The sequence below is a fragment of the Panthera leo genome, chromosome E2 (genome assembly GCF_018350215.1).
Source record: "Panthera leo isolate Ple1 chromosome E2, P.leo_Ple1_pat1.1, whole genome shotgun sequence".
Taxonomy (NCBI): domain Eukaryota; kingdom Metazoa; phylum Chordata; class Mammalia; order Carnivora; family Felidae; genus Panthera; species Panthera leo.
Window position 1 is genome coordinate 5,806,504 of NC_056693.1, and position 26,587 is coordinate 5,833,090.

General features: G+C 44.0%; 2 protein-coding genes across 2 annotated transcripts; both read left to right on the plus strand.

The window, feature by feature from the left end:
* Nucleotides 1-14,342: 14,342 nt before the first annotated feature.
* Nucleotides 14,343-15,327, plus strand: LOC122209080 (vomeronasal type-1 receptor 4-like). Its single transcript, XM_042920703.1, has one exon. The coding sequence runs from the start codon at nt 14,386-14,388 to the stop codon at nt 15,325-15,327; it is 942 nt and encodes a 313-aa protein (XP_042776637.1). The 5' UTR covers nt 14,343-14,385.
* Nucleotides 15,328-23,136: 7,809 nt separating this feature from the next.
* On the plus strand, nt 23,137-25,532 carry LOC122209074 (protein FRG2-like-1). Its single transcript, XM_042920699.1, has 4 exons — nt 23,137-23,378; nt 23,654-23,728; nt 23,950-24,030; nt 24,296-25,532. The coding sequence occupies exons 1-4, from the start codon at nt 23,198-23,200 to the stop codon at nt 24,982-24,984; spliced, it is 1,026 nt and encodes a 341-aa protein (XP_042776633.1). The 5' UTR covers nt 23,137-23,197; the 3' UTR covers nt 24,985-25,532.
* The last annotated feature ends 1,055 nt before the right edge of the window (nt 25,533-26,587 follow it).

Sequence of the window (26,587 nt, forward strand, 5' to 3'; positions counted from 1 at the left end):
CCGTCCTCGGGGCTCCGTTGCCCCAATCATTCTGACCCTGCGAGTCCTCACCTCTGTCCTGGTTCCTTCCCGCTGCCAGTCGTGTGGAAGGACCCTGGGGTGTGGCAGTCCTGAGGCCTCCTGGGTTCCAGGTTTTCATTCTTCCTGGAGCCCAAGGGCTCGGGGGCAAGGGCCCCACCCCAGCGCTTCATGGGGCACCTTCTGCTGCTGGCCAGGTGCCCAAAGGCTCCGCAGTTCTCGCACTTCACCTGTGGATGGAGGGAGAGGGTCCTCCGTGAGCCCGCGGAAATCAGGGCAGAAATGAAAGGTTAACAAAAGGACAGGTATTTGGAGATCAGTCGAGTGGGGGGACGACATAGACCCAGGGCCCCTGGCCAGGAAATCCGAGAGGCTATGGTCCTGCCCAGGGCCCGTTTCACAGAAAGTGACCTGAGAGGAAGGAACTTCGTGGCTAAAGGTGATGACTATGAACTGGATTTCAGTGTGGCACCAAGCTGAACGTGCCGCTAAATACGGAGTCAGTTTGCTCCTCAGAGGATCCGAATGGGCCCGTCTGCCAGCTGAGGCCCTCACAAACCCGGCCAGCCTTGGATAAGCAAGAATCCCTGAGGACAGAGACACACAGGTTTCTGTTGAAACCCGCTCTTTGGGGTCCATGCCGATCCTCTGGTTCTTGAAACATGCACGCCTCCGCTTACCCTGGTATTCTCCTCTTCTGGTGGGGGATTCCTCTGCCCCACCGGTCCCTTCTGGAGCTTCTTCGGGTTCTGAGTCATGGGGAGTCTTATGGGCCGCTGGTGTATGTAATGACGTGCCATCTGCCCCATGTCCTTGGGCCTCCGGTCATTCTTCCTCAGGACCTGATTGTTGGATTTCCTATTCACAAGCAAAGGACAAAAAAAGAAAAGAAAAAGATGTAGACACGGAGACAGAAGTCCCTCATAGCCTTTTACCTCTCTGCATGGAATGGGTGGGGGACTCGCTGATCACTGAGTGACCCCCCAGTGATGGGGTCTTCTCATGAACTGAGGTCCCATTGTGTGCCATTTTGTGACCTGTTTTCCATCATTGCGTACTCCCAGAATAGGACACTGCCTGAGAAAAGGCCACTTGGAATAAACATGGTGAAATGAGATTGGCAGCCATGAATGTCTGTACAGGTCCTCCCCGAAAACCTCAGTGTCGCTCAGGCCTGTGTGCTGGGTTTTTGTCCAACTGCTTCCTCCAAGCTTAAAGCGTCTACCCATATTTATCAAAACCAATGAGCAGGCCAACACTATTGAGTTTTTCCCCCTACGCATTTCCAGAAAACTCGCAATTTTCATAGAACGTCTTCCTGAGAAAACCTGCCATTTCCTCTGACAAAGGTTTGCAGAGATTTGATGTGACGCTAATGAACACCTGTGAAATGTCATACGTGACCCCCGTAACCACATGCCAGTTCTCAACAGAGGCATGCACAAACTCACGCGGGGACACGCAACCTGTGGACGCCCGTGCCAGCTCACATCCACGTGCAAGCTCACAGAGAAAAGCCTGTGCGACGGTGAGGGACACACAAGTCAGAAGCCCCTTCCTCACCCCCCCTTGGTCTGAGCAGAAGTCTACAGCCCACACCTGCGCCCGGAGGGGATTTTTTTTCCCCCCAGGCTCTACCCACGTCACTCCTGACGTTTGCCCCACCTCTCCTCTTGGTCTTTGTGTCTTTGTGAAGCCATGAGCCGGTCCACTGAAGGCTGACATTTCTTATTGGAGACACAGCGGGCACCTGGATCCTCTCCCGGCATCAGTGGGAACCGTAGCAGAACCTCCACGGCGGCATCAACGACCCATTTCTCTGTCATCGAGTCAATCTGACAGAGAGTAAAGAGAACCAAGATACAATCAGAGTTCTGCACGGACGAGGAAGCCTTGAGATATGAGAAGATAATAAACCAGCTCCCAATTCTGTGAGTTCTTCCACTCAGTGTTAATCAGAGAGTAAAGGCTCTTTCCTCTGGTTCAACAGTGAGTTTGCCCATGACCTCCACGCGGGGGAGCCCTGTGCTCGGGGAATGCTGGCGGTCCCAGGAGGGAACTGAGATTCCTGTACCCTGCCCTCTGATCACTGCACATCCCTGTAATTGGCCAGCCGGCAAATATCCACATCGCTAATCACGGGCTTTCACCCATGGTCACCGTCATGGGAGGGGAAGCTGCCTCAGCACTAGACTGGGAGGCCACCTCCTTCCTCCACATGTCACCTGCCCAACCTCTCCCACACTTACATCTCTCTGCGGAATTCCAAGCTGCTTTAAGAACTCTTTCCCCTGTTCCATGGAAAGCCTGTTGGGGTCCATCGGGGTTGGTCAGTCCCAGGGACTCTGTTGCCCTGTGCGGGATAGAAAATGAAACCACTGAACGCTGCACACCCCTGGACCCCCCCCTGCTCCATGCTCAATGCAGCCAGCTCCTACCTCTCTGCCCACCATCTCCCCTTTCACCTTTTGTTCAAACTACATGTGCATATCCTTCTACTAGTAACATAGTACCAATGAATGAGAAATAAGACGATAGATTTTTTCTAAATTTCTCCACTAGACTTAACATGTTTTATATATACATGAGATGCAGATTCCATATTTAGAGACCTTATGTAATACACCATAAAACCCTTGGAAAAAAGTGATCACATAGTTGGTTTCAAAGAGAAAATTCAAAATGTAAGAAAAGTGGATATTTTACATTCTCTAGTTCCCCTCTGGCATAAATGAACAAAATTAAATATAACTACATTATTTAACTTCTTTATCAGATGAACTATTTTCAAACTATGCAATATATTTCCAGCAATTTCTGAAATCAGATTCCTTAAAATCAAAAATGAAATTCAAATGGAAATTATAAAAAAGAGAAAAAAGATAAAACAGTTTATGCCAAAATTTAGGAGCAGGGCAAAACGTGGTTTAGGGGTAAATTCCTTAGTCTAAACACGCATATTATCTACAAACATAAAATTTATAGGAAGTTTTCATCATAAGAAATTGGAGCAAGGAAAATAAAAGATTACAAAAGGAAGAAAGAAATGAAATTGATGAATCAAAAACTAAATAGGATTAGGAGTGCTTGGCTGGCTCAGATGGTGGAGCATGCAATTCTTGAAATCGAGGTGGTGAATTTAAGTCCCACATTGGGTATAGAGTTTCCCATAAACAAACAAACAAGTAAATAAAAGCTAATGGGAAAATGAAGCATAATAGGAAAATATATTGTATCTTCGAAAACAGCAATAGAATACCTTATCCGAGACTGTCATAATAAAAAGACAATAAAATTTATCGTAATAGATTATATTAGGAGGAAAAAAAAGATGAGGGGCATGTGGGTGGCTCAGTCGATTAAACTTCCGACTCTTGATTTTGACTAAGGTCATGATCTCACGGCTGATGAGTTTGAGCCCCGAAATGGGCTCTGCACTGAGACTGTGGAGCCTGTTGAGATTCTCTTTCTCTCTCTCTCTCAAAATAAATACATAAACTTAAAAAAAAAGACCATTTTCCCATAGAAACAGGAAGGAAAGGGGTCAGGGAATCTGTATCTAATCTCAGGGAAACATATTTGAAAACCTAGAATAAAGTATATGTTCCTTTTCAATTTTTATTTTATTTAAGTAAACTCTGTGTCCAACATGGGGCTGGAACACCTGACCCCCTTTTCACATTTTTAAAAAATGTTTATTTATTTTTGAGAGAAAGAGTACCAGCGAGGGAGGGGCAGAGAGAGGGGGACAGAGGATCTGAAGCAGACTCTGTGTTGACAGCAGCAACCCCGATGCGGGGCACAAACTCATGAACTCTGAGATCCCTGAGATCGTGACCTCAGCCAAAGTCAGACGCTCAGCCAACTGAGCCACCCAGCCACCCCTATCCTTTTCACATTTCAAATGGCCAAAACTGAGTAAGGAGGAAGCCTTTCCCAAGTACAAATGAAGGTAGAGTAATTCTTGCCTCTCCATTCGACTGGGAGCTTCATAGCTCAGGTACTGCTGTTTTATTTACAGGTTCAGGATCAGGGTTCCGAATTCCAACCAGCTTTCAAACAAGTTCTCATGAATACATTGGCATAAAAGATAAATTACTAAATCACCCACAGTTTTAAAAACCCTGGGTCTGGGTGATCATTCTCTGCAATGATCTAAAAGTTAACATTTGCTTGGGGCTCCTGGTTAAGGGTCTGACTCTAGACTTCTGCTCAAGTCACGATCTCACGATTCTTCAGATTAGGCCCCAAGTCAGGCTCCTCACTGGCAGCACGAATCCTGGGATGCTCTCTCTGACCCTCCCCTGCTCATGCTCTCTCTCCCTCTCGCTCCCTCTCTCTCTCTCTCTCTCAAAACTTTAAATAAACTTTAAAAATAAAAAAGGGCCATCTGGGAGGCTCAGTTAGTTGAACAACCAACTATGTTTGTGCTCAGGTCATGATCTCAGGGTTCTGGGATAAAGCCCCATGTCTGGCTCCTTGCTGAACATGAAACCTGCTTAAGATTCTCTCTCTCTCTCTCTCTCTCTCTGCCCCTCCCCCCATCACTCTCTCTCTTTCTCTCTCTCTTAAATAAAATAAAATAATAAAAGTTAACATTTGTCTAAAAATTAACATTTTTGAAATAGTTTTTTAATCAGGCTCTGTGCTAAAAATTCCATTAGTTAAGGGGCGCCTGGGTGGCTCAGTGGGTTGAGCGTCCGACTTCGGTTCAGGTCATGATCTCACAGCTTGTGAGTTCGAGCCCTGTGTCCAGCTCTGTGCTGACAGCTCAGAGCCTGGAGCCTGCTTCAGACTGTGTGTCTCCCTCTCTCTCTGCCCCTCCCCCACTCATGCTCTGTCTCTCTCTGTCTCAAAAATAAATAAACATTACAAAAAGTTTTTAAAAAATAAAAAAATTCAATTAGTTAAGGAATCCTTACTTCAACACGTAAAATGGCCCTCTCCCCTTATTTCCTCCTATTTCTGTGAGGGGTAAAGGGAGGCCCCAAATAGTCATGGAAACTAACCTGGATTTTGTGCCTGTCAGTGGCCACTCAGATAACGTAGACGTTGGTCCAATACTACTGGACCCAGAAGGGTTTCCGGGATGACTGAGAAGGTCAGGTCTTCTGCTGGGCTTTTATACAGCTCAGGAATCCCAGGAAATCCCCTTCCACCGATAATCAGCTTATCTTAATTGAGTGTGAGCTCATCTTTGTGTGTGAGCTGGTTTTAGCCGGCTCACCCAGGATGGGAAAGGACGTTTTATTGGAAGAAATGTTTATTGAGTTATTGAGTGTTTACACCCTCAGCACTTTCATTGTATCTCCTATGTCTGTGTCTGATACAATACACTATAATTTGGTCTTTGCCATTCCCAGGGATTTTTAAAAGATAAACCTATAACTAGGCAATTTTAACACTATACACAATGCTGAAAATGTTTACACACATGTTGCCAATGGGAGGGGTTGTGCCTGCATGGGGGCGGGGCTCTATTGGAGATCTCTGAACCTCTGCTCAGTATCGTTTGAGCCAAAGATTGCCCCAAAGAATAAAATCTCATTTTTAAAAAATAGTTACGCTTATGCCAACGCACTGGCTGATTCCTTCTGCATCTTGCTGCAGATGGGATAAGGTTAGTCTCCCCAAGGCAAGGAGCTCATTGGCATCCAGGGATTCAAAAACCAAGGGGGAAGAATGGCTTTCTTTATGCAGGGAATCAGAGCCCCGCTCAGATGCAGGGAATGCCAGCATTCCCGGACTCCACGGCCAGGGCCAGGTTCCAGGATAGCGCAGGCAGGATGCTGCTCTCCGGTCCCCAGGGGACCTGCAAACCAGCAGGTCTGGCTGAGCTGGGAGGGAGATGCTCTGCCATGGAAAGGGATCTCGGGAAGATTTGTTTATGAGGACAGAGGGGTGCAGAAGGAGATGGGCGGAGCTCAGCAGAATTCACAGGGAGGCATTTCGCTGGGTGGGGTCGGCATTCAGGTGGGTTTCTCCACCCACATGCTTCCTGACTCTCTCCTAGGACTGGGGAAAGGGAAGGCTCTTCTGCATTTCAGAGTCCTTCTGCCAGGGGATGCGGGGGCGATGTGGGGGTGGGTATATTGATGACCCATTTCTCAAAACGCAGGGGTGATGTCCAAGATAATCTCATCTGAAGGCGAAGCTCAGAGAATTAGGAGGAGAAAGAGAAGGGGAAGGAGGAAGGAATGACTGGTTTCAGGTAAATGTCCCATCCTAGATGGATTAATGTGTTCTCCCTGTCTCTACAAACACCATATACTTAGACCTTGAAAACACTGATTTCTCTACCTCTGATGTTCCAGCCTAGTGAGTTTTTTTTTTTTTTAATTTTTTTTTCAACGTTTTTTTATTTATTTTTGGGACAGAGAGAGACAGAGCATGAACGGGGGAGGGGCAGAGAGAGAGGGAGACACAGAATCTGAAACAGGCTCCAGGCTCCGAGCCATCAGCCCAGAGCCTGACGCGGGGCTCGAACTCACGGACCGCGAGATCGTGACCTGGCTGAAGTCGGACGCTTAACCGACTGCGCCACCCAGGCGCCCCAGCCTAGTGAGTTTTTAAAACCACTTTGTTCCCTCGATTCTCATTCAAGTCAAGGTTGGCTCACTCGAAAAATAAAAACAGATTATTTTTGTGGTTTTATGTATTCTAATGTGAAAAGCATTTAGAACGGTTTCCAGTAAATGGAAAATGGTAAAATTCTTTGTTTTTGCTCTTCTCAAAACTACTTTTAACCCTGTTATTTCTCTAAAATTTCTTGATTACAAAGTGCTTCGTTAAACCTTTCCTCAGTATCTTAATTCTCTGTCACTCAGAGTGTGAACCACAGATTGGCAGTATTCGCATCAGAGATCTTCCACAAATGGAGAAGCTTTGGTCCCACCCAGCATTTTTCTATAAAGTTCTGCTATTTAACATGGTCTCCAGGTAATCATTGAGTACATGAAAATTTGAAAAGTGCATTACTTTTTTTTGTAAGAAATATACCAGTAAGTTTATTTCAAATTTAAAAAAAAAATTTTTTTTAACGTTTATTTATTTTTGAGACAGAGAGAGACAGAGCATGAACGGGGGGAGGGTCAGAGAGAGAGGGAGACACAGAATCTGAAACAGGCTCCAGGCTCTGAGCTGTCAGCACAGAGCCTGACACGGGGCTTGAACTCACGACTGTGAGATCATGACCTGAGCTCAAGTCGGACGCCCAACCGACGGAGCCACCCAGGTGCCCCAGTAAGTTTATCTCAAAATCTATCTGCATACAAAAGTGTTTATGTTTATAAGGAGTAAAGTGCATTTCTAAGTCACCCTGCACCTCCTGAAAAATACACAACACTATGTATGATTTAAAAAAGAGCTCTTAGGGGCGCCTGGGTGGCTCAGTCAGTTGATTGTCTGACTTGGCTCGGGTCATGATCTCACAAACTGTGAGCCCCATGTCGGGCTCTGTGCTGACAGCTCAGAGCCTGGAGCCTGGTTCGGATTCTGTGTCCCCCTCTCTCTATCTGCCCCTCTCTCACTTGCTCTGTCTCTCCCTCAAAAATAAGTAAAAACATTTAAAAAAAAATTTTTTAAGAGCTCTTAGATACGCATATAGGTGCGTATTAGATAGGTGGACAGGTGCTGGATAGACAGACAGACAATCTGTGTTGCTTCCATGCCTGTATGTTTTTTTGTTCCTCAAAAATATTGTACTGATGATAGTTTAACAACTCTCACGTTACCCTCTTTCTTTCCATCAGTATCTAAGACTAAATTAAAGAATATTATTCGCCCAGGGAGCGTGGGTGGCTCAGTCAGTTAAGCATCTGAGTCTTGATTACAGTTCAGATCATGATCTCATGGTTGGTGAGACTGAGCCCCATGATGGGCTCCGTGGGATTCTCTCTCTCCTTCCCTCAGTGCCCCTCCCCCACTTCTGTGAAAGCACCGACGTTCTCTCTCTCTTTCTCAAAAAGAATTTAAAATTTTTTAATTAAAATAAGTATTATTTCCCCAAAAAGTTACTTATTGAATCCATCAGATCGCTCATATCAACTGAAACGGTTCTTGCAACCCTTTCCTTTTGTCTTGGGGTAAATTAAGAAGTCTTCTCGCGAGTCTTGCCAAATGTGTTTTCATTTCAGAAAATGTTTCCCTTCAGAATTTTATGTCCATGTAAAATTGACAGTGGGAATGCCTGGACGCTCTTTAACCTTGAACTGAAGTGGAAACACTGCTTGGATTTTGTCCTTGAGCGCTGGGCTATGCAGAGATAGATCGGGAGTTTGGGACAGAAGCCCTATGTATCCCCGTTCTCATGGAAACTTCAGCCCCGCTCACACTGCTTCTTAGAAGGACGATGTTCTAATCTTTCCTGAGATTCCCTCTCTTCCATTGTCTCCTCACTGCAGTATAATTGATTCTAAGTGGGAAAAGGAAAATGCTGGCCGCTGAGAGGAGAACTGTCTTACTCGATTATTCTGTTTTACACACATTCTGATTTTTTTTCAAAAAACAATTCTTCTGTAGGCAGCTGGGAAAAAGAAAGAGGCGCTGCACCCCACACGGGATCTGTGAGGCACCGAGCCCAGCTGCACATCACCACAGGCACAAGTGTCCTCAGACGACACTTAGCAGTCTTCTGTCATCAGAAGACATACCTCAGGTGGACCTGTGGGTGGAGACAGAAGTCCCAGGTCTGCATCACAGAGGAATGGAGCAGTCATGAAGGAGACCCAAGTATGGAAGCTGGAGCCAAAAGAAGGAAGTGGACCCTCCCCTCGCCCACCCTTCTCCAGTCCTGCAGACCCTCCACCTCCCCTCTTGTCATATCGTGCATATTTTTTTGTTGACTCTGTTTATTCCTCATGCAACCCCTACATCACAGGGGTCCACCTTCACTCTCTGGAAATCTTGGTTATGATACCATCCTTTCTACAAATTTAAAGGTCAGAAGCTTCCCCAAGAGTTGTTGCCAATTCTCAGGGATCAATACTCTCATGATTTTCTCTGTTCTCCCCTTAACCTTCCCCCATAAAACCCATCTTTGCCTCATATCCACACAGACCTAGAACTCAGCCCCCAACATCACCAACCTGAAAGAATCCACGTGGAGACAAAATGGGCTAGTTCTCCATGTGGTCTTTATTAAAGACTCTGAAAGCGTGATGGTGGGCGAGGAGCCCTGGCACACCCAGCAGTGTAATGAGTGCAAATCCGCACAGCACATTTCCACTTGACCCAAGAAAATAATTCCACATATTGACATTTCCACTTGACCCAAGAAAATAATTCCACAGCATGGTATATTATTTACCGTATAGACTCCGCCTATGCCAGAAAGGAGGGCATCCAGGACATGTGCAATATCAGACCCCCAACACTCCAGCTTTTCCACTTTGTGCCTTAACCTAGAGTAGCAATACTCACATCATTTTTTATACATTGCACATCATGATATCCTTGTGGGTGGTTGCAAAGAGGGAAGTATAAAAGATGGATTCATAAAGAGGCAGGTACTGCTCTCTTCTTGCATACATGGCTATGATGGCTAGATACACATACATGCGTGTGAGTGTAATTTTTGAGATATGGTGGGACTGTGGGAGTCCATGTGAATGTGAGTCGTAGTAGGCATGTATGATTTTGGCTGAGAGTTTGTACATAGGGATGGGCATGAGTTGGTGAGAGAATATGTGTGTCTATAAGTATGTGAGTATATGTGACTGTGTATGTGATTTATATGGAGGTGTGTGCATGTGTTTGTATGTGTGTACATGCGTGTGTGCTCACATGCATGTGCAGTAGAGGCTGCCCACCGTATGGCTCTCATCCCAGGCTTGGAATTTGACAGGCATTGGATAGTGGGCCTGGATAAGATGTAGATTTGTTTGTAGGAGAAAACTAATGGGTAATCTGAACTCCTATTTTATATTTCTTCATGTGTTACAAAAGCAACAGTTCTCATTACTGAAAATACATCAAAAAACAAGTATGGAAAACTGTGGTAACCATCCAGTGCTCTTGAGTTGCATATGTAGCATTTATCTCATAGAAAAGGAACCATCTGAGGCTTAATTTAGACTCCCAAAGTAATTGGCATTGAGTGCCTTTGAGTTTCAACTTTTGAAAACCCTCAGGTATTTTTTCTGGTACCAACTTTTTGCTTCTAATTTAATGGTAGTTCACCTCTGTGGTCTGAAGATTAGGAAGAAATCACTCTTGGGTGGAAGAACTTGTCAGCAAAGCAGAACCAGGGAGAGACACCTACTCGTTCCCAGTCCCTCACCTGTCAGACCTCTGCGTTTTGCTCCCCTCCACGTGAGACCTGTCTGCCTTCAGGAATGGAAAACAGCCTGTACCAGTCATTTCAATGGTCCCTTTGTAGTTATTAACTGGAAATTGGTAATTGGTTGCAGTAATTACCAACTTCAGAAAACAAGTTCTTTATAAATGTTCTCAGATCCCCAGCCGGCGCTGTCATGGCCACTAAAGGTGAAATGATAATTGCAATTCTGAAGGGAGGGGAGGTCACGATCACTGCCCCATATCACAGGGTCTCGTGGCTGCCTCCCTCCCACATGCATGAGCCCTCATGACCTTGCACTGAGCTCACCATCCACACAGAGGGATGTTTCTGGGAAAATATTTTCCATTTCAGTCTGAGAAGCAAGTCTATAAGGTATAGACATCTATGGGGAGTAAATGTGGGTAAGTGATTGTATATGAAACGGGGATTATTCTGGGTTTGAGACGGATCCAGTGTCATAGCCACAGAAACATGAGCTGGGTTAGTAAAGAGAGATGGGGTCCTAGACTTTACCTAATGCCTGCAGGCTCCTGGTGTGATTTAGTGTAATCCACAATGACAATTATTGTGGGTATTTAGTCCAGTGAAAAGGAATCCTGATTTTTCAGGTAATTTGGGCCAGAGTTCTTTTTTTTTTTTTTAATGTTTATTTATATTTGAGAGACAGAGAGAGACAGAGGGTGAGCACGGGAGGGGCAGAAACAGAATCGGAAACAGGCTCCAGACCCTGAGCTGTCAGCACAGAGCTCGACGTGGGGCTCGAACCCACGAACTGTGAGATCATGACCTGAGCAGAGAAGTTGGACCCTTAACCAACTGAGCCACCCAGGCGCCCCATTTTTTTCCCTGGCCTGTACATCTGAAAGCAATTGCTTTCAGCCTACCTTACAGGAATCAAAGACCAACTTGGTAGCATTACTAGAGGTGTGCCTGTAATCCCTACATGTTTATAATAAGGACTAGGATAAATAAATCTGTACGGGGGGCGCCTGGGTGGCTCAGTCGGTTAAGCAGCCGACTTCGGCTCAGGTCATGATCTCGCAGTCTGTGAGTTCAAGCCCCGCGTCCGGCTCTGTGCTGACCGCTCAGAGCCTGGAGCCTGTTTCAGATTCTGTGTCTCCCTCTCTCTCTGACCCTCCCCCATTCATGCTCTGTCTCTCTCTGTCTCAAAAATAAATAAACGTTAAAAAAATTTTTTTTAAAAATAAATCTGTACGAATCATGCAATCTTGTGAACAAACAGGATATCCCAATGACAACTGCCAGAATAGAAATGTTTTCTCTAACTCTGAGTATGATGTGCTTAATGGAGACAGTAGTATCTCTGCTGAAAATATCATGGTCTGTGGATTACGGTGAGACTGTTTTCTTCTGGAAGCTATTGAAAATAGCATTTAAGGAAAAGACAGTTCTGTAATAATGTGTTTCAAAGAGTAGCTGTTAGGCTTACGTGTATCCTATGGTGTTTTATCTGGTATCAGTTGTAAATTCTATAACATCAATTTGTAAAGCACACAACGGTCCTGTATTAGAGTTTATAATTTGCATATGTCATATTTTAATATATTTCAGAGAACTTACCACATGGTTAATAGTTCCTAACCTGGTATTAATAAATAAGCATATGATCTAAATTACTAATACTTCAGTTTTTACCTTACTCTATTTTATCCCATATTAGAATTCAACATCCCATACTTCAGGGCAAGACATGAGATTATGATAGGCTTCCTTATACTTTTGTTCTTGACATAAAGGCAAATGCCCCAAAGGTTTTTTTCTTTCTGTTTCCATCCTACTCTTGAGTCATTCTTGCTTGCATTCATTCAATTCAATTTGTCATGGGACAGGTTCCTATAACATGAATCTGCAATCAGTGCATCTACATTTTATTAAATCTCTAAAGCTTTATTCATTTTGATATTGGTCTACAGAACAAATCTTTACACATCGTGAAAGTTATAACAAAAATTATAAAGTAACATACTATCAAGCTAAAATAAAAAGGCAAAGCTAAAACCAAAACTCTATATATAGATTTTTCAAAGAACAGAGCTGTCTAGCTTACTTAGCATAGTATAGCCATTAGATGCACTGTGTCTGCAAACAACTCAGCCAGATTCAAGTCCACACTTTGCCCCAAGTACGGTATGAATTTAGGCAAATCACCTATCCTGTCTGCGTTCTCCTTGTCTTTAAAATGAAAGGGATAGTAGTGATGACTCAGAGTTTTGTTTAAAAAGTAAGTTACAACATGTATGAACCTCATAGCAATGGCTCGTACATTGTTATTTGCTTTAAATGCCTGGGGCGCCTGGGTGCCTGAGTCAGTTGCACATCTGACTTCAGCTCAGGTTGCGATCTCCTGGTTCTTGAATGTAAGCCCTACATCGGGTTTGCTGCTGTCAGCACGGAGCCTGCTTTGGCTATCCCAATGCTCACTCTCTCTCAAAACTGAATAAACAATTTTTTAAAAAAGGTTATATACTCAACTCTTGAAAATCTCTTTAAAAATTAATATTTCTCTTGTTAACCTTTATTGATATACAATTGACGTGCCAAAAATCGCACATATTTAATGTATATATTTTGATGAGTTTGGAAATCTGCTTACCTATGTGATGCCATCACCACAATCAAGGTACTAAAATATCCAGCACTTCCAAAACATTCCTTGTGTTCCTGTGTGTGTGTGTATGTGTGTTTGGTCAGAGCACTTCACTTAAAGTATAGGCTCTTTTCATAATTGGAAGTGCACAATACTGTACTACTAACTATAGTCACCATATTGTACAACAGATCTCTACAACTCACTCATCTCGTAAAACTGAAACTTTACACACATTGAACAATTCCCCATTCCCCCTCCCTCCAGCCCCTGGCAACCACTGTTCTATTCTCTGCTTCTATGGGTTTGACTATTTTAGATTCTGCATGTAAGTGAAACCATACCGTATTTTTCTTTCTGTGATTCGCTTATTTCACTTAGCATAACGTCTTTTATGTTCATCCAAGTAGGAGTTCCTTCTTTTTGAAGCTTAGATACTATCTCATTGTATGTATATACTCCACTTTCCTCATCCATTCATAGTCAATGGGCATTTCAATTGCTTCCATAACTTGGCTATTGTGAATGATGCTGTAATGAATGTGGGAATGCAGACACCTCTTTGAGACCTTGGTTTCAATTTTTTTGGATATATACCAAGAAGTGGGATTTCTGGACGATGAGATAGTTCTATCACATTTTTTTTTTTGAGGAACTTCTATACTTTTCCATGGTGGCTGCAATATTCTACATTTCTACCAGTAGTGTATAAGGACTCCAATTTTTCCACATCCTTACCAACATTTGTTATCTCTGGGGCTTGGAAGATACTAGTCATTCTAACAGATGTGAGATAACATCTCATTGTGGATTTGATCTGCATTTCCCTGATGATTAGTAGAGTCGAGCAGCTTTTCATATCCTTGATCATTCATATGTTCTTTGGAGAAATGTCTATTCCTAAAGTTGCCCATTTCTTAATTGGGTTATTTGGTGGTTTCTTCTATTGAGTTGTTGGAGATTCTTATGTTTTGTATATTAAACCCTTGTCAGATGAATGCTTTGCAAGTATTTTGTCCCGTTCCATAGATTGCCTTTTCACTTTCGTGATTATTTCCTTTGCTCTGCAGAAGCTTTTTAGTTTTATATAATCCCACTTGTGTTTTTTTGGTTTTGCTGCCTCTGCTGTTGGTATCAGATCCAGGAAATCATTGCCAAGACCAATGCCAAGAAGATTTTCCCCTATGTTTTCCTGAAGGGGTTTTACAGTTTCACATCTTATGTTTAAGTCTTTCATCCATTTTGAGTTGATTTGTTGTGTATGGTCAAAGATAGGGGTCCAATTTCACCCTTTTACATATGGATATCTGGTTTTCTCAACACCATTTCAAAGGAGAAACTAATGATAAGTGGAGAATATTGGATTTTAGTTGACAAGACGCATGATGCCCACACCTCATATTCCCATGCAGGATCCTCTGGTTCTGAAGATAAATCTCAGTGACTGGAAACTGGCAGAATGGCCTCCAGGGATTTGGTCATAGGAGTGATCTTCTTAACCCAAACCGTGGTCGGAATCTTGGGGAATTTCTCTCTTCTTTACCATTATCTCTTCCTCTCCTTCACTGGGTGCAGGTTGAGGCCCACAGATTTGATTGTCAAACACCTGGTTGCAGCCAACTCCTTATCCCTCCTCTGTAAAGGAGTCCCCCAGATGATGGCAGCTTTCGGGTGGAACAATTTTCCAGGTGATTTTGGATGCAAACTTCTTTTCTATCTTCACAGAATAGGCAGGGGTGTGTCCATAGGCAGCACCTGCCTCTTGAGTGCCTTCCAGGCCATCACAATCAGCCCCCAGAATGCCAGGGGGACAAAACTTAAAAGGAAAGCTCTCAAGTACATTGACTTCTCTATATTCCTGTGCTGGACCGTCTACATGCTGGCAAATATCATTTGCCCTATCCATGTGACTGGCAAACGGAACAACGTGAGCATCTCAATGAGAAAGGATTTGCAATACTGTTCTGGGACAACTAATAACAAAATCACACAATTGCTACATGCAGCGTTGTTATCATTCCCTGATGTGTTATGTTTGGGGCTCATGGTCTGGGCCAGTGGCCACATGGTCTTCATCCTGCACAGGCACAGGCAGAGGGTCCAGCACATTCACAGCACTAATGTCTCCCCCAGATCCTCTCCTGAGTCCAGAGCCACCCAGAGCATCCTCGTCCTGGTGAGCACCTTTGTGTGTTTCTACTCCCTCTCCTCCATCTGCCAAGTCTTTATTGCTGTTTTCGATAATCCCAGCTGGTTGCTGGTGAGCGTCTCCGCCTTCATCAGTGGATGTTTCCCAACTGCCTGCCCCTTTGTTCTCATGAACTGTAACTCCTGTGTGTCCAGGTTCTACCTTCCCTGGCTGAGGAACACAACATCCACGAAAGTGATAACAAACGCGTAAATTGTACGTTTTTGCACAGTGTACAGTTGTTACTTCATTCATTCCCCGAGCTGCCAGCATAATGACGCAACAATCACACCCCAGGAGAGTGGTCAGCAAGCCAGAATGAGCATCTGTCCCAATAAAAAACAATCAGTGGTAATAGTAAATGTGCATGAAATATTAATGCAATTATTATGAAAATACTTATGTAATTGAAATTTTGTTCACATTTCCAGTGAAATAGTTTGGAATCTGTGCAATTAAAACATGTTCCTGAAACAATCTAGAGATTGTGAGGGAGTATTTGAGTGTTGTAATTTTTAATTTGACATACTAAATATATCCAGAAATTAACTACGCTTGGAATTGTTGGAAAAGTTGCAAGAGAAGTTAACATGTGAGACGGCCATTCAAGAAAGTGAAGAAAAGAATGTTCTCAAGTAATAATGAAGTAGGATGGGGTGATGGTGGAGGGCAAATTCAGGTTCAGTTAGGAACATTTGGGACTAAGTTATAAAATTTGTAGTTTAAACCTTAGGGAGACAGTAATCTTTAAAATATGATGACATGGAGGGATATTAGCACATTTAAGGCATTTAACATAGAAATGGACAAAGGGACCTGGGTTGGGACAAAAGAGAGCACAAAAACCTGTTGTCACTGATGAAAAAAGTGAGTGGGTGGCAATTTTAAAAAACACATCAGGCAACCTACTGAATGGGAGAAGATATTTGCAAATGATATATCTAATAAGGGGTAAGGGGTTAATGTTCAAAATATATAAGGAGCTCACACAGCTCAACCAAAAAATAATAATAATCTGATTTTAAAATGAGCAGAGGAGTGCATCTGGGTGGCTCAGTTGGTTAAGTGTCTGACTTTAGCTCAGGTCTTGATCTCAGAGTGTGTGAACTCGAGCCCCACATCAGGCTCTGTGCTGACAGCTCAGAGCCTGGAGCCTACTTCAGATTCTGTGTCTCCCTCTCTCTCCCCCTCCCCTACTCTCACTCTGTCTCTCTCTCTCAAAAATAAATAAACATAAGAAAACTTTTTAAAAAAATGGACATGGGGGGCGCCTGGGTGGCTCAGTCGGTTGAGTGTCCAACTTCGGCTCTGGTCAACAAACTCACAGACTGTGAGTTCAAGCCCCGCGTCGGGCTCTGTGCTGACAGCTCAGAGCCTGGGGCCTGTTTCAGATTCTGTGTCTCCTTCCCCTGTTCATGCTCTGTCTCTCTCTGTCTCAAAAAAATAAAGGTTAAAAAAAAATGGACATAGGACCTGAATCGACATGTTTCCAAAAAAGACACTCACATGGCCAACAGACACATGAAAAGATGTTTCATATCACTAATCGTCAGGGAAATGCAAATCAAAACCACAATGAGATATCATCTCACACCAGTTAGAGTGGCTAGTATCAAAGATATAAGAAATAACAAGTGTTGGCAAGGATACAGAGAAAAGGGAGCCCTTGTGCATTATTGGTAGAAATGTCAGTTAGTGCAGCCACTTTAGTGGCCACTAGTAAACAGTATGGAGATTTCCACAAAGTATTAACATCAGAAATATAATACAACCCAGTAATTCTACTTTTGAGTATATGCCCGAGGAAAATTAAAACACTAATTTGAAAAGATACACACAATGCCGCTGTTTACAGCATTAGTTACAATAGCTAAGGTATGGAAGCATTCTGGGTGTCCATCAATAGATAAAAATGGGATATATATACATGATGGAATATTACTCAACCATAAACAAGAATGAAATCATGTCATTTGTGACAACATGAATAGACCTAGAGTTTATTATGTTCCATGAAATAAGTCAGAGAGAGAAGGACAAATACCATATGATTTCACTTATTTGTGGAATCTAAAAATCAAAAGAAACGAATGAATGAACAACAACAACAAAAGAGACACATACTCACAAACACAGAGAATGAACTGGTGGTTGCCAGTGGGGAGGGTGTAGAGGGATAGATGAAAGAAATGAAGGGGACTAAGAGGCACACACTTTCAGTGGTAAAATAAATAATCCATGAGGATGAAGAGTTACAGCATAGGGAATATAGTCAATTATACAGTAACAACTGTGTGAGGCGACAGATGGTGACCATACTTATCATGGTGAGCATATCAGAATGTACATAGTTGTCAAATCACTACGTTGTACACCTGAAACTAATATGATATTATGTGTCAACTCTACTTCAATTAAAAATTTTAAAAAAGGAAAAAAATGCAAATACATGCCATCTGGGATAAACTGGCATGAATTTGTAGAAGGTAGGTTTTTCTTTAAAGTGTGAGGATACCAGTTGGCCATGTTGGAATGAGGGAGATTTGGGAGGAGCACCCTCAAATATCTAAGGTGAGGAAGTAAGGGGAGGCTTCCACTTTACTGAAATTCACTTCAATGGATAAAGAAAATGTGGTGTATCCATATACAATGGAACATTATCCAGCAACACAAAAGAAGGAAATCCTACCATTTGCAACAACACAGATGGCTCTCGAGGGCATTCTGCTAAGCAAGATAAGTCAGATAGACAAAGATGCATATATGACATATATGATATTGTTTGCATGTGGAATATAAATAAAACCAAACTCCTAGACAATAGAATGGTCATTGACAGGGATGGGTGCCAGGGGAGATGGGGAGACGGTAGTCAAAGGGTACAAGCTTCCAGTTATAAGATGAATAAGTTTCTGGGGTTCTAATGTACAGCATGGTGACTACAGCTAACAATACTGTGTTATATACTTGGAAGTTGCTAAGAGAATAGATTTTAAACATTCCCAATACACCAAAAAAAGAATTACGTAATGAGATAAAGGTCTTAACTACCCCTGTTGTGGTATTCATTTTGCAATATATATGTGTATCAAATTGTCACGTTGTATATCTTAAACTTGCACAATGTTACATGTCAATTGTATCTCAATAAAACTGGGAGGGAAAAACGCTCATTGTCTTCATGGTGGTTGCTTAAGATATTAGAATCCCTTCCATATTGTGGGAGGATGCCAATAGTTTTGCTTCTTTTTTGGTTTTTTGTTTTGTTTTGTTTTGTTTTTTTGAGAGAGAGAGAGCACATGCAAATGGGTAGGGGCAGAAGGAGAGATAGGGAGAAGAGGATCTTAAGCAGGCTCCATGCTCAGCATGGAGCTCAGTGTGGGGCTTGATCTCATCACCCCGGGATAATGACCTGAGCTGAAATCAAGAGTCCAAAGCTTACCTGATTGAGCCACCAAGGAGCCCCTCTATTTTTCTTACTTGGACCATTCCTGCTGGGCACTGCAAACCTTGTGCACACTGTGACTGCCAGCATGGCAGTGAAATTGGGGTCCTGGCCAAAGTGCTTGGGTGCAGCATGGGGTGCATCAATAAGTCCACCTCCCATCCTAAGGCTGGTTCATGAGCTAAGAGAGAATTCAGTTCAAGTCTTTTTTTATTTTTTTAAGTTTGAGAGAGACAGAGAGAACACAAGTGGGGGAGGGGTGAAAGAGAGGGAGAATCCCAAGCAGGCTCTGTACTGTCAGCACAGAGCCCAACATGGGGCTTGAACTCACAAAACGACGAGATCATGACCTGAGCTGAAATCAAGAGTCAGATGCTCAGCCGACTGAGCCACCCAGGTGCCCCTTCAAATCAAGTCTTTAGATGGAGGGCTGGATGGATCCACATGGGCGGATGTCATCTCAGGTTTCCTGACAAGTCAGATCTATTCCTGGATATGTGGGTAGGCGTCAGCCTGGTAGGATGTTGTAGAAAAACACCAGTCAAATAAAATATGTTTTACCCTCAATGAAGAGTAAAAAGACACCTCAAAATAGGAAAAAGAGACCTAGGACCTATGGAAACATTTCACAGTAAAAGAAATGCAAATGGTCATTTCACATATACAGAGGTATCCAACCTCAAGGGGCGCCTGGGTCGCTCACTTGGTTGAGCATCCGACTCATGATTTAGAGTTGGTGATCTCACAGTTGGTGATCTCACAGTTGGTGAGTTCCAGCCCCAAATCAGGCTCTGCGCTGGCAGCACAGGTCCTGCTTGGGATTCTGTCTCCCTCTCTCTCTGCCCCTCCCCCACGTAGTCTCTCTCTCTCTCTCTCTCTCTCTCTCTCAAAATAAATAAAAATAAACTACAAAACTAGAAATTTCAGCATACATATTCCTTAAATTTTATAATTTTATTTTTTGTTTTTATATATTTTATATACAATACAAAATTTAAAATATATGTAATATAATAATATATAGAAATTTAAACATTATATATTAAATATGTATCTGTTATATATAACATACAAGTTATATATATCATATATATTTACATATATTATACAATTTAAAATATATGTGTTATAGGGGGACCTGGCTGCCTTAGTCAGTGGAGCATAAAACTCTTGATCTCAGGGTTATGAGTTTGAGCCCCAAATTGGGTGCAGAGATTACGTGAAAGTAAAATCCTTAAAAATATGTTATATATATATATATATATTTCATATATTTATATAACATAAAATATATATTTACGTATACAATGGGTAAATTTTTATGTATTATTATATTCTATACATATATTATTATTATTTATCATTTTGCGTTCCTGAGTGAGGAACCCTGAAAACTATTGAGCTCTTTCTATCTTTCTGTCGAATCTCTGTCTGAGCTTGGAGATGGCTGTGCATGCAGAACAAAGAAAAAGACATCGGATTCCAGCATCCTTGGATTCCAGTTCTAAGAATGGCTTCAACCACCCAGATTCCTCACCTTTGCCTTTTTTGCTTCTGTCAGTCTTGCCAAGAGGCCCGGGGTCTGGAATTGCTGAGGCTTCCTTGGTTCCAGGTTCTTCTCCTCCCTGGAGGCCGAGGGCTGGGAGACAAGGGCCCCAGCCCAGCCCTTCAGGGGACATCTCCTGGTCCTCGCCATGTGTCCACAGGCCTGATAACAGGTCTTGCACATTATCTGTGGGTCGAAGAGGACAGTGGTCAGTGAGACAATCACAGGCAGTTTTCAAAGGTTACTATCAGGACAAGTGTTTTGCTTTGGGAATTGTTTTTTCTGGAGGGGACACAGACATGTAACCTGTTAAGTGTCTGGAACTTCATGATGCAATCAATAGTCATAACCGCAACTCATTTTGTTTAAAAAAAATTTTATTTAAGTTTTTATTGAAATTCCAATTCACAACCTATTTTAAATCGGGAACCAAGGACAAAAGATCAAAAGATCTGAGGAGGATGATAATGGCTCAGCTGTCCTTGCAGTTCAAATTTTGGAGGCCGAGCAAACTCCATGGGACATATTGAATATGTCCAGGATAATTGAGAAAGGATGAGGCGGACCAGAAGCCTCCCCCTCCAGCTGGCTTTTTTACTGCCCGAGGAGGCCCCGCTCAAGCTTTGGAGCTCACCGCACCAGCTGGAGACAATCCACTTTCATTAATCACTCTGAAGATATAAAGGGATTATTTCCTGTTTATTTTCCTCTGCATTTTTATTTCATTCTTATTTGTTTTTTATTTTGCCACACATCTGATATCATCAACTATAATTTGATGAGTGTCATTTCCAAGCATTTAAGATATTTTAACATATATGCACCTATTTTTTAAATTATATATTGCTTTCTGCAAGTGCAAGATATGTATACACATCCAAATACTGTTCAATTCTGTATCATGACGTTTCTCTCAATTGTTTCTGAAGATTCTCCCTTTCACACATATACCTGTAGTTCATCCCGTTTCAGCACTGTTTGCCATTTACTTGGACTGGACCTTTGGTTTTAATCTCTGATCCTATTCAAGGGGACTTATGTTGTTCCTAATATTTTCCTTCCACTGGCAATGCTGCCACGAACATACTTGGCCCATGTTCTTGTTTGCTATGAATTCCCTGTTGCTATAAACAGAAAGTGAGGAACCAAATTTCCGGATCATGGTTTTCAGGCATCTTCATATTTAGTGCCCATATTGTCCCCTGAAGGGGTTAAACCAATCACAACCCACACTAACCCTGGAGGAGAGTCTTCAATTCCCCACATCCTTGATACACAGGGTAATGTCTGAATTTTTACTAATTACATGCATGTGAATTGGTGATGTTGTTTGTTTATTTCCATTTGTTTTATTGTAAGCAATGCTGTACATAACATAACATCATATTCATCACAGTCTTACTAACACGTGAATTGTCCTTTTGAATTTCTTATTCAATTCACTGCGGATTGTTTTTCTTTCCTTTTAATGGGTAGACATTAATTTTTATATATTCTGGATATATTTCTCTCAAAGTGATGGGAATTGCAAGTATGCACTTCCATTTTGTACCTGGCCTTAAATTATATTTTCAGACAGAATGTACCAGATAGTAAGTATTAGTAATGTAGGAACTTTATTTAGATCCTTGTTCAAAACAAAGAAAAACAATTTAAAAATGTGTTTGAGTAATTTGGGAGAATGTGACTATGAACTGGGTATTAGATGATATTAAGAAACTAAACAATAGGGGTGCCTGGCTGGTTCAGTCAGTAAAGCATGTGACTTTTGTATTCAGAGTTGTGAATTTGAGTCCCAGGTTGGGTGTAGAGATTACTTAAAAATAAAATCTTCAAAAAAATAAAGTAAAAAGTAATTTGTGTTGTAATAGACTGGGAGTCTTTTTATTATCTTTTATATCCTTGAGTAGTTATTTATTAGAGATGAATTTTATGGCTCGCCACTGGTTGATTACAGAAATCCTGAATTCCACGATTTGCACTCAAGATTTCAGCCCCATTTCCCACCGAACCCCCATTCCAAAGGAGAAGTTTTCAGTGGATGATACGAGAATGGCAAAACACCGACGCATTTTGAGGTGGCCTTAAAAAACAGATTCACTTTATTTTCTTTAATTGTGTGAATGCTTGAAATTTCCATATTAATACCTTTAATGAGGGCGCTTGAGTGGCTCAGTCAGTGAAGCTCAGGTCTTGATCTCAGGGTTGGTGGGTCGAAGACCCACATGGTGCTGAGCACTGTGAGTGAGGAGCCTGCTTGGGATTCTCTCTGCCCCTCCCCCCACTTGCACGTGCATTCTCTCTCTCAAAATAAATAAACTATTAAAAAGGCTTAAAAACCTTTAATGAAAATCAATATTGGCGAACTATCTTCACCGTGAATTATTTTTAGTTCATTGCTGGTTTCACTTTTATATAAACATGTGGTATTTGTCAGATGTACTCATAGGTAAGATTGACTTGTTGATGTTCCTACAGTGACATCCAGTCGTTAAAGGTCCAGGGCAGAGTTCCCGCTGTCTTTGGCCAAGAATGGAAACACAGGAGAGAAACACGCCCTTTGCATCAGAGGGGTCTGGTGGACATTTTTATTAAGTCCGATTTTCCTGTGACTTACTCAGAACGAAATTATCAGCGAGAAGAATACTGACAATACATGTTTTCCAACGATATGGAAGAAATCTTTCTGATAAACCTACCTAATTCCTGTACTCTTGGGAAGAAGAAACACAAATCCAGTAAGGTCTTAACTAGCTGTGGGTGGGAGTTGGACCAGAAGTAAGACAGGGAGGAGTCCCCAGCCTTCCAGTCCCTCTGCCCCCTGGCTTTGTTGTCCCGCTTTTTGTCACCACGACAGGCCCCTGCAAAAGGCTCCCCTTGGCTGCGTGGGGCCCCCCACAGGAAGCACGAGCGGCCACGTTCCATCTCTCGCGAGAGCCCAGGTTCCCGAGCGGCAGGAAGGTGGAATTTTTCCAGCCAATAGGAGCGAGCCACGCCCTGCGAGGGCGCCTATAAAAGGCAGGTGCCAGCGGCCAGTCTGCACTTGGGAGACCTGGCGGTGCAGGGAGAAGGCCGTCCCCGGGGGCTTCCAGATGGACTCTGGAACTGAAGGCTCAGAGCCCCGCTGCTCATCCGTGCGACACCCCACTGACCGGCCGCCCTGCCACCAGAACTCGTTCACAGAAAGCGGCCCAGATGTGGAGGAGAAAGCACTGGAAGGGAAAGAGGAGACGTTACTGTCGCCGTTGAGAGAGAGCCGCACCCAAAGGCGAGGTAGGAGTCGGGTGGTTTGTGTGGGGGGGCTGGAAGGAGGGGTAGGGGTCAGGGTTGTATTCGGAAATCGGTGGCAGGGAGCATCACCCAGCTCCAGGGAGGCTTTGAGAAACGGGGCATTGATCCCCCGGGCCCAACTTGCTCAGGTTCACCTCGGACCCTGGCTGAACAGGCTGTGTTGAGAGAACCGTCCACAAATCGGGGTCTGGGATGGACTAGAGGGTTCTGCGGGCCTCGAGAGAGGCCACTGGCGCAAACGGCCTCTTTTCCCCCAGGGCCAGAGCCCAAGACCGAGGAGGAGGATCCCAGGGAAAGTGAGCCCAAAAGGGACAGCTGCATTTCCGGATCAGGTGACAGCTGGTTTTGCTGGGGAGGGGGCACAGGACGTGGGGCGGCTCAGTCTCCCCGGTCAGGGAACTGGAGCTCGGTGGCACCCTCGCACATCCTGGGCTCTAGGAAGAGCTGGGAGCCTGGCCTTGGTCGCCAGCCCCGGTCCTCGCGTGTGCAGGACGGATTAGGGCCGCGAGGGGTCGGCCCGAGGCGGCCACAGAACCTCTGGCCTTGTCCGCAGAATCGGAAGGCTGCTCCAGCTGGGAGGGCTCCGGCAAGAGGAAAGTCACTTCCAGCGACAGCACCTGCCCCCCGGCAGCAGGTAGGATCTTGCTTTGGGGCGGAGGTGCGCGGAGAGGAAGGCAGGTCAAGCACGCGGGGCGTGGGCACAGAGGGTTGTTGAGGGGCTGCATCGGGTGAGGAGGCCCTGGAATCCAGGGAGCTCTGGGGGACCCGTGCCGGGCCTGGCCTCGCCTCGTCCCGGAGCCGGGGCAGGAAGGCTTGGGAGACCGGCGGGGTTCACCCGAGGGGGTGGGGTCCCCGGGACTCCAGCTGGCGGGGCGCTCGGCCACGTGCTGCCTCCGCAGGGGCCTCTCCAGCAGGTGAGCGCAGTGTGACTCCGGGAAAGAGGAAACGGACGACGCCGGACTCGGGCCAGGGCAGCGAGAGCGAGGAGACCGCGGGTGCCCGGCGCCGGAGACGCGGGGCGCGGGGCGCCGGGCGCGGCCGGCGGAGCAGGCGCGGGTCCCCGGGAGACCGGCCGCCCCCACTTCGGAAGAGGCTGGTGACCGCCGTGCGCGCCCTGTCTGAGGCGGTCCGTCAGGACGTGGCCGGGGCGTGGGAGCAGCGGGAGCGTTCCCCGCTGACCTGGGAGCAGCGCTCGGGGCTCGGGCGGCTCTGGGCGCCTCTGGGCGCGGCCTTGCAGACCGTCTACACCATGGCCAACCAGGCGGCCTACGTCTTCCCTGCAGAGAGCTGGCTCGTCCCAGCCCCGCCGCCGGGCCCCCGGGCTCCAGCTGGGGATACAGGAGAAGCCCGGGGCTCCCCCCGCGAGGGACACGGGGCCTCCCCTCCCCGGGTCGGGAGCGAGGCCGCCAGCGCTCCGTCAGGCACCCGCGCTGCCGCAGAGCTGCGCGCGCAGCCCCCGGGGCGAGACCAAGGCCCCGCTACCGCCCACACTGCGGGTACCGCGCGTGTCAGACTTGCGGTGCTCCGAGCAAAGGCACTGCCAAGACCGAGTGCGGAGCTGACGAGCTCGCGTCCGATTTCGTGTTAGGCACTGTGGTGTGTTTTGAGGGTCTTAGGACGGCCGAGCATTATTTCATGATGAGAACAGGTATCGGGGTGTAATTCCTATGTTGTTGCCCACGTCTGGCCAAGTAAACATACTTCTCTCCTCCCCTTTGATCCGAAAAGGCGCTAAGTCTTGGGTCCCCTGCCTCCAGTCTTGGAGGACTGAAGCCGCAGGCCTGGGGGAGCATCTATGTGGCGGGATGGTTGTACTGTTCGGTTTGGTGAAGTCACCATGTCGGTTTGCCCTTCGCTTTTCAGTTACTCTATATGAAACCTGGTTCAAGATACATTAGTGTTATTGACCGTATGTGCTTATTCTCACAGCTGGCTCATATGCCAAATTTTAAATTTTCTTCTATTTTGCAGATTTCAAGTTATCCTATTTATGAGAGGATATTAAATCCAAGATAGATGCTGTCATTTTGTATATATTTTATGTACTTTCCAATTTGTATTTTACACTGGGATCATGTAGTCTTTCATCTATAAATGTGCAGAATTTTATGTAAGCAAAATAAACCTTTTTCCGTATTGTCTTCTCCTTTGGTTCCTAATTTCCACATAACAGCGATAAAATAAAAATTAATGCTGCTCATGGATTGTAGGTGTTAGATAATTTCATATTTATCTAGATGGAGTTTGTTTTATGGCAAGTGAGGGTTAGGAAGGAGGCTGTTTTCTTTTCACCTCTACTGCATTTCCACCTTGACTTTCCTACACCTAGCAGCTCTTATTGTAGGACAGGGATAGCAGTTAATTATCCCACTGAATGGGGCAATTCAATTATAACATATTATAAATCAGTTTGAACCCATGCCATGGCTTCAAATTATACAAAACAAGTGCCTGCATGTGTACAAAAAATTACAATTGGCAAGTTACATTTGGGGATTGGAGGTGCTATTACCAAAGGATGAAAAATAAAATTTTAAAATAATAAAATAATACAACAAAATAAAATAAAAAACAGAACACCTGGGAATAAATCCAATAAAAATGTATCAAGTGTATATGAGAAACCATATAAGATTTCAGAAATATATGAAAGTAGACATAAACAAATATAAAATCACATCATTGTTCTTAGGTAGAAAAACTCCATATTATCAAACATCAATTGTCCCTAAGCTAATCTATAAATTTAATTTGTTTCTGAAACAGATACCACCAGTTCCTTATTGAATCCAAGCATGTTATTACAAAAAAAAAATTCCCTACAGCTAAAAATACAAATAAAAATATGCAAGAAAACTCTGAAAAAGAAAAAAAGATGAGGGTAAACTTTTAGTTAAGCAAGAGCTCCAGAGATCTGTACAACATCGCACATGTAGTCATCAATGTATTTGTACACTTAAAAATCCATTAAGAGTGGGGCAAGTGGACATGCACCCCAATGTTTAGAGCAGCGCTATGGACAATAGCCAAATTTTGGAAAGAGCCCAAATGTCCATTGACTGATGAAGGATAAAGAAGTGGTATATATATATGCAATGGAGTACTACTCAGCAATCAAGAAGAATGAAATCTTGCCGTTTGAAACAATGTGGATGGAACTAGAGTGTATTATGCCAAGCAACGTAAATCAG